At 30.2% G+C, this 9,118-nt stretch overlaps 1 protein-coding gene across 2 annotated transcripts; it reads left to right on the top strand.

Moving 5' to 3' along the window:
* The first annotated feature begins 852 nt into the window (after positions 1-852).
* Unr (cold shock domain-containing Unr) lies at positions 853-8,165 on the top strand. 2 transcript variants are annotated; one of them, XM_070641648.1, is made up of 11 exons: positions 853-917; positions 1,385-3,878; positions 4,294-6,006; positions 6,068-6,249; positions 6,310-6,666; positions 6,728-6,791; positions 6,862-6,993; positions 7,064-7,302; positions 7,366-7,545; positions 7,643-7,835; positions 7,903-8,165. In XM_070641648.1, the coding sequence occupies exons 2-11, from the start codon at positions 3,845-3,847 to the stop codon at positions 7,917-7,919; spliced, it is 3,111 nt and encodes a 1,036-aa protein (XP_070497749.1). In that variant the 5' UTR covers positions 853-917; positions 1,385-3,844; the 3' UTR covers positions 7,920-8,165. The 2 variants fall into 2 exon arrangements, with proteins under 2 accessions (XP_070497749.1, XP_070497748.1); XM_070641647.1 differs by having other exon boundaries at positions 7,888-8,165.
* The last annotated feature ends 953 nt before the right edge of the window (positions 8,166-9,118 follow it).

Genomic DNA, 9,118 nt, shown 5'->3' with positions numbered 1-9,118 from the left:
AAATTTTGACTGTTAAAAATCTTAGAATAATTTTTGTTAGAGTTAAAATATTTATAGTTAAATATTTAAAGACAATTCCGTTCCAATTTTGATGTTACAAAGTCGTCGACTATCCAAAGTTACTTTTGATCGCCTTTTCTTATTATAATAAACTGTGATAAACAATCTGTTAAGTGAATAATTGTGAATAATATTTAAAATCCGGACTGTAAGTAAATATTCAATAGTTATCGAAATTGACTGTAATTTGAGCCAATTGTTGGGATTGTGTATTTTTTACTATGAATCTTAACAACTGTCTAACCAAGTTCTAATAAGGAAATAGCATATTTTGGTAAATGGACAAAACCACGAGTTTTTACCTGGAATATTACTGATTTTTGAGTGATTTTAGACCTTTTTATAAAGTATGATTAGGACCATGAGTCTGATCACACTTTTCTTGCAAGATTATTGAGCCATTTACAAATTTGCATAACCTTCCACAATCTTAGACCAAAGATTCATAGTATTAGAGCTAACACATAAAAGATCAGAAGTTAGATCACCGAATTCATTAATTTTGACCAGAAAAAGTGACCTGATTGCCTCTATTTACCTTCATAACATGCTATTTATGTTTAAATTCCACTTGACCGATTAAAAAGATTCACAAATTAATTAAATTTTGGGTATATTAAGCAATCATGATAGTCTGTGACATCAATTTAATTAAATTTAATAGTGTTTATGTGAATATCAAGTGATAAAGTGAATTAATTACGGTTGCACAAAGAAAAAATTGAAAACAAGTGTCGGGAAATGGAATCGAATAAGAATAATAAGGAATAACACAAATGTTGTTGCGACACTAATCCATCTTGCGGAAAAATCGGTAAAACATCAACTTATATTGCTGAAAATTGCTGTTCGATCTGGTAAGTGTAAAATAAAAAATATTTTTTTCAAGTTTAATTAAACGTCTATCAATAATAATCAATAGTCATCATCCTTAAGCTCAAAGTGCTAGTCAATTTTTAATAGAAATTAAGTTAAAATAATCATGTTTTATGCGAGTATTTTGATATTAAAAATTTTTCAAAATGGTGACGATTTTTCAGATTCGTTTTGACTTCTTTGACATTATTATTATTATTTTAAAAATATAATTTATGTAAAAATTCAAATTTTCTCGCCATTTTTCGCCGATTTGATATTGAGAAAGTTGTGAAATGACCATTTTGAGAATTTTTCATCCATTGACCTATATTTGCAGACTTTTTTTTCTCTTGCCCAATGTCTTATGTCTGTATGATTAATATTATTATTGATGATATTTTGTTTTTAAAATTTTCTTCTTCTTATTTTTTTGTGTCTTTTCTCTTTTTTTTCTTTTCCATTTTAGCTTGTTTAACTTACAACATCTTTTTTCTAAATTAAGGAAAATATTTACTACTAATACTAAACACAACAATAAAAACACATAAAATTGCAACAACCAAAAAATACAAAAAAACCAGGAACTGATATATCCAGTCACAACAGAGGAGAGAGCAGAAACAAAATTCTTTTTCGTTTTTTATTTCCCTATTATTTTCGATATACAACATAACATGCGAGTGATAAACTGTTAATTAAAAAATAACGTTCATCATTTTCATTCATCACGTCGTCGACTTTAAAGCAAATTAAAAATAGTGAAAATTTTATGAAAAATCAAGATGAAATTCTAAAGCGCTTCTAAAAAAAAAGTTTACGAATTTTTTCTTTACCAAGTTAGAGACAAGAATTTTTTTTAAAAAAATGTGTAACTAATGTGATAAGTTATAAGAAAAAAAAGCAGAAAAAAAATTAAATAACATAGATACTTTGTTATGTGAGATAAACGGGTCTGAAAAAAACAAAAAAACTAATTAAAAAAGTCATCAAAATTCAAGCATTTAGTGTCAAAATAAAAGTTAAAAGGAAACGAAAATCATCACACTCAGGACTCGAGTATAATTTTAAAACAAAAAAAAGGAATAATTTTGCATAATCTATAATTTGAAAGTGATTCTGGAAGCTTTCATAAAGTCAACATAAATAATAACTCTCTCTTTTTTTTAATTTCATCTCCTTTTCTTCGTCTATACACCTACCGTATAATACTAATTAACTACCTTAACTAAAGAAAAAAGAATACATCATTTAAAGATTTTAAGTTTTTTTTAAATTAATTTACGGACCTTAAAAAAGTGATTTGAAAGTAGTAAAAAAAGTTTAGTAAATTTAAACCAAAAAAAAAAGAATTAAAAAACAATTCAAAATTTGTTTGTTGAAAAAGTAAAAAAGAAATTAATAAGTTTTATTATTAGACATAATTTTTTGTGAATTAAATAAGTAAAATTATAAAAAAAAGTGAAGTTTACAAGCAGTGAGCGAACATCTTACGACAGCAACAAAACAGCCATCAAATTACTAGCAACAAGGAAGGTAGACGACAAGTCTCTTGCTATACATACCACACAATCAACACATTAAAGTACAAACAAATAAAAAAAAGAAAAAAAAAACATTTGGAGGAAAAGTGAATAGAGTATGTTGAAGGATATCCCATCAAAATTGATGGCATTTCATCATCATCCACAGATCAAAATCAAATTCCTTTTTCAACATCATTAATTATTTTACATTTTGTGTTAATAAAACTAATTATTAAATGAATGTACCACCAAAGGATCCAAATCAAATAAGAAATAATACGAGGAAGTAAAGACTATTATATTGAAAAAAAGCAAAACACATAAGTGAGATAAAAAAAAGAAATTAAGTTGGAAATTTTTTAAGTATCGCAAGATTTGCGGACATTTAATTTATTTTTTACGTAAAAAAGGAGTAAAAAAAAACTTTTTTAAAAAAGATTATATAAAAAGAATTAACAATTCTGTGATAAAAAATGAAATAAATGATAAAACTCATAATAAAGTAACTAATGATAATATAAAAAGAAAAAAAAAATTGAATTGCAACATAAAACGTGAACGTAAGGACGGAAGACGGAGGACAAACTAGTCCAGAAATCTAGGAGAAACTGCTACTATTATTTAAAGGAAAACGGTGTCCTTTTTTAAGAAATTAGGCTGATTATCCCATCAGTTGTGAATGAACTAAAAAAATATTAATTAATTTTGAATCAGAACGGAAGTAACTATTTCAAATATTCAATGACAAAAATAATAATAAATTAAAAAGAAAAAAAAAAAAACATAAAAAAGAATTAAAAGACTGTATTGTTAAGTAATAAGAAGAAGTGATTCTACTCTACTCTAATTGCTATTGATAATAATTATTAAACAAAAAGGAAATATACTACTGTGCTAGGGCAACAATATAATAGCAAAGTACCATTAAAATTAATAGTGTAACTCCAGAGAGACTGCACACATAGGTGAAACTGCAACAGGTTTGGAAGTCTTTTTTTATATATTCCAAACACAAAAAAAACGAGATAAAAATTTTCTGAAAGAAAAACAAAAAATTCGGAGCCTAGCTGCAAAACAGGCACCAAAAAAAGTCAATCTGTAATTCGGTGATCTAAGTTTTTTATCCAAATTGCTTTTTTTTTATTATTACTACTACTATTATTATTATTTTTATCGCAACAAATTATTTTGGCTTTAATCAAAATATATATTACAAGAGAAACAATAACGAAGAAAAAAAAACGTTGAAACTTAATCGTGATCAATCTACACACTAAAAACAAAAAGAAGTTAAAAACTAAATTTTTTGGAACGTCGAATTTCTAAATTATTATCTTATTGCAAAATCAACAACAACCAAGTTACAAAAACACAAAACTAAAAGTCAAATCGAGAGTAGCAAAATGAGTGGTCAAACCAAGCCTTTTTGCACTGATTGTGAGTATCCTTAATTATTTTAACACTGTGTTTGGCGCATTTTCCTAAAGAGATAGAACCTAACTTTGCTTACATCCTTTGTATGTCTGTCTGTATAATCATTTAAAGTCATATGTCATGTCAACTGTCGTTTAATATTCAAATTATATTCGCAACAACAATTAGTTGATTTTCCCCTATTAAGTTGTTGACCTGTGAATATTATGTGAATATTTTAGTCTGATTTAGAATTTCATAGAATAAACATCACATTTATCAAATCTTTAAGCAAATTCTTCTTCCTATAAATAATCCATCACAGTCTGATTCATCAAATTCTGAGATTTTTCCAGGGAAAATGCGCTTACTAAGCTAAATCACCTTAAAATTCAATGAATTCTAATAAAAATGTCTCTTCCTCTCTTTTTCCATTCAGCTTCCTTCTTGGATTTTGATTTCTCGCCAAGGGATATATTTTCATCGTTCAACAATCAACATGCTAGCGGAATATCATCTTCGCCGGCACCACGTTTGATTACGAATAATACAAACAACAACAATTTTCATATCGGGACCTTTACGCTTGATTCGTTGCAACCACCAACCAACAATAGTAACAACAGCAACAATTCAACATCAATTTTCGGTAGTGGAAAGATTTTTAATTCATCTAATAATTCATCGAGTAATAACTTCGATAATGGATTAAATTTTAATTCATCTGCAATGAATCTTATGAATGGATTGACTAATAATTCCAATAGTGGAAATTCGTCATCAAATCTTAATTCGCATCACAATAACAACAACAATAATAATAACAACAACAACAATAGCATTTTTGGTAATTCTAATGGATTATCAAATGATTCGAATAATCAAAGCAGTGGTGCAGGTGGAACTAATTCTCGTGAGACTGGAATCATTGAAAAGTTGCTTCATTCTTATGGATTCATACAATGTTGTGAACGTCAAGCACGCTTATTTTTCCATTTCTCTCAATTTGGTGGAAATATTGAACATCTTAAGATTGGAGATCCCGTTGAATTTGAAATGACGTATGACAAACGTACTGGAAAGCCGATTGCTAGTCAGGTTTCAAAAATTGCACCTGAAGTTGTTCATCGTGAAGAACGTGTAACTGGTACAGTAACAACTGAAATTCGTGGAATAAATGATTTAGTCATTAATTTATCAGCCAGTGAAACAACTGGTCGAATTTCTTATGAAAATCGAGGAGAATGCTTCTTTTTACCGTATACCAAAGATGATGTTGAGGGTAACGTTCAATTAAAAGCTGGTGATAAAGTCAGTTTCCAAATTGCGACCAATAATCGTGGTAATCTTGGCGCATGCCATATTCGTTTGGAAAATGCAATACATCCGGTCAAGTATCGTGGTGTTGTATGCTCAATGAAGGAGTCGTTCGGTTTTATTGAACGAGCTGATGTTGTCAAAGAAATATTTTTCCATTTTTCGGAAACGGAGGGAAATAATATTGAAATTAGACCAGGAGATGATGTTGAATTTACAATTCAGACACGTAATGGCAAGGAAGTTGCATGTAACATTACACGATTGGCACCTGGTTCAGTCATATTTGAAGATGTCGATCCAACTGTCATGAAAGGGCAAGTTTTGAAACCATTAGAAATGAATAATCCAGCAAGTATTGCAAATAGTGATCCATTGCCTGGTCGAATTAAGTATCGTGCACAAGATCACTCAGAAGTTGAAGTTCCCTATGGCGATAAAGATCAAAAAGGCGATTTTACATTACGTCATGGCGACTGGGTACAATTTCTTCTTGCAACTGATCGACGTGATCAACTTCAACGTGCAACATGCATTTCATTACTTGATGAGACTTTCCAACTAAGCGGAGAGAAACGTGAGCAAGGTGTTGTTGCTCAACTTAAGGACGGATTTGGATTTATTCGCTGTGTTGAACGAAGTGTTCGCATCTTTTTCCATTTTACTGAAGTTTTAGATACTGGTCGTGAAATATGCTTGGCTGATGAAATCGAATTTACATGCGTTCAAGATCCAACTTCAAGCTTCAGTAATCCACGTTTGAGTGCCATTCGAATTAAGCATTTACCAGAAGGAACTGTTAAATTTGAAACTTTAATTGAAAGTGGAGTCGAAGGTTAGTTGCTTATTTGCATTCGTTATTGCCATTGTGACTTATTGTTTTTGTCTTTGTGTAGGTGTTGTAACACGTGAAGCGCCAAAAAGTCCAGTGAAAGGACAAGAACGCACAACGGAACGTACTGAAGGTGGCGTAGTCACCTATGGAATTGGTAACAATAAGAAAACGATTATGTATTTCCTTAAAGATTGTGAAAAACCTCCAAGGATAGGAGATCATGTTAAATTTAACATTTGTCAAGTAAGCTACTTTTAAACTCAATATTATCATTTACTAATGTAAACTTCAAATAATTCACAGGTCAAGAGAAATAAGGAATTTATTGCGACCAACATCCAAGAGATTTTCAATCCATTTCAAATCGCGCAAATGTCGCAACCAATTGACTTGCAAAAGCTTTTTATGCATCAGTTAGCGCAACAACCACCAATGATATCTCCACAGCAAACTATTACAAGTATGCAACAAGAATTGGCTATGCAGGCTTCGGCTATAACAAATAACAATAATAACAATAGTACTACATTGTTGAACGGCGTCACTAGCACGATGGTGACTAATACGAATATTAATGTGACATATTTCAACGGTGTTATTGGGTCAAATAAGTTTGATGAAAAATTCAAGATGCATCAAGGCTTTATTGCTGTCTTAAAAGTATGTTTTTTTGCTGTTTTTCTTTTAGAATTTATGTTTAATTAAATTTAATAATTCAAAGGACAACTTTGGATTCATCGAGACACTGGAACATGACCAAGAAGTTTTCTTTCACTTCAGCAACTGTAAGTTTAACTGTTTTATAGTTATTTATATTTGCTTAGCTAATTAACATTCCTTTATTAATTACTTTAGTTATTGGCAATACAAATCATTTGGAACTTGGCCAAGAAGTTGAATACTCATTATCGCCAACTCGCAATCCAACTATTAACAATGGCGGTGGAAACTGTATTCCAGCTGAAAACGTTCGTTTATTGCCTCGAGGTGAGATTTGCATGCCAAAATTTATATTTTCAAATCTTTAATCCTGAAATTTTATTATGTTTATTTATAGGAACAATCGTACATCCCAAAATCCTTGATGGAAGTTACAATGGCGTTGTTGTTCGACCATTGCGTTGCATTAATCCAGATCAAGAAGAGTATAGCGGTCTCATTCAAATGAAAGATGAAAATGGCGAAAATCTATCGCAACATAAATTTGGCATTACAAGCTTGATTAACAAACGCGATTTGTTGCAAAAGGATGATACAGTCGTTTTTAAAATTGATGAAACATCACGAGCTGTTGAAGTAAGGAAATGTCAATCAATGATTAATTCATTTGCTTATGAAATTTTAAAATTTCCATTTTAGGTGACCGCTGTACGTTTGAAGAAACGTGCTATTGTCGATTCCATTAAAGGGCAATTTGGATTTTTGGATTATGAAGTTGAAGAAGGAAAGAAGCTTTTCTTCCACATGTCTGAGGTACAAGGAAACAGCTATAACTTGTACCCTGGCGATACTGTTGAATTTTCTATTGTCACAAATCATGTAAGTTATTGACTATCAAGGGACATTAAGAACACATTAAAAGTGGTCATGCCTTGAATTTTAAGGAGCAAATTGATTAATGGCTTTTATTTTACAGCGTACTGGTAAAACATCTGCATGTGGTGTTGTCAAAATTCAAGACTCATCCCCACGTCCTGATCGATTAATTTCTCGATTAAAAATCATTTCGGTTGATGAAAGCGCACCACGTTTGACTGTCATTCGACCTCCAAAAGGTCCCGACGGCACTAAAGGCTTCCTTATTGAATCAAGAGCTCCACGAATTTCTGGTAATAATTTTTTATATATTTAATGACTTTATTCCTTAACTCATATATATAGGAATTTTAATTCCAGGCATTTTAGCTGAATAAACGGAATATCCAAGATGTCAAACAAAAGAAACATTTATTCATTTAACTTCGTAAATATTATAGTTGATTGATGAAACCGATTATGAATCCCAGCTACTCTCTCAACAAAGTATTAATAGATTGAAAACAAGAAAACCAACATTATATACAACTTTACAACTATTCTGCATGAAACAAAACTGATTGATTAATAAAAAATTGCATTAAAGTGGAACTAAAAATTCAAGAACGATAACGATTGAAAACTAATTTAATCTCCAAGAAAAAAAAATGTTTTAAAAAAAGATACCAAAAAAATGAAAAAAATTTTAAAAAAATTTACAAAAAAATGAAATAATAAACAATAAGAAACTAAGAAATCAACGAGAAATCAAAGATGAAACAGAAATAATAATAAGCTACAGTCTTTATTCCTCTATTATTAAATATTTTATGTCTATTAATATTTTTATTTCAGTGATTTATTGTTTACAGTATTTTTTGAAGTGCAATGCATTACCTTGATCTTAGCATCTGTCACAACAAATATGTTCTATGTCATAGAAATGTATTGCGTTAGAGTTGAACTACCCACGTTCGACAACACATGTTGATTAATCTGGATTTGTGATTTGTTCACAACTGACGATGGAAAATTTAAGATTTTTAAACTCCACTGACCAAATTGTCCGTTATTCAGCAATGATAGATAATGTAACATTGTATTGTTGACTGCGTGACATCTTGTGCAACATAAAATCGACGAAATTTGGCATGACACGTAACAGATGTTGTATGTTTGTGCTCGATAGTGCAGGCAAGCTGATGGACATTTTGGCAGATTTTATGCGGCAAGAGAATTCTATGACTGAGTATAAGCAAGTCCAGTTTTCACTTTATGTCATTTGTGAATATTTCCGACAAGATTTAAGTCATTTACAACTTTTTGAAATGTCACACAACAGAATATGTAAACTGTTCTGCGTCTCATGTTGTCCTACGTGTCATGTTGCGCAGCATCAAATTTTAAGTCGCTCAATTTGAATTCAAATTGACTGCAACAATTCTCCAAAACGCAATTCAGTGTCACATCTCATGCATCGATAATCAAGGTCAAAAACATTTTGCACAAAATCATCATCCTGATCACTATTCATTCATTGATTGTATTCGATTAAGCTTATCTCATTCGGAAACAAAAAAAATATAAATTTTTTGTT

The sequence above is a fragment of the Chironomus tepperi genome, unplaced genomic scaffold (assembly GCF_022539635.2).
Source record: "Chironomus tepperi strain 1889 unplaced genomic scaffold, CSIRO-AGI_Ctep_v1 contig_244, whole genome shotgun sequence".
In the NCBI taxonomy this organism is placed as follows: domain Eukaryota; kingdom Metazoa; phylum Arthropoda; class Insecta; order Diptera; family Chironomidae; genus Chironomus; species Chironomus tepperi.
The sequence above is the reverse complement of the archived record's forward strand: the minus strand, read 5'-3'. Positions and strand labels throughout refer to the sequence as shown.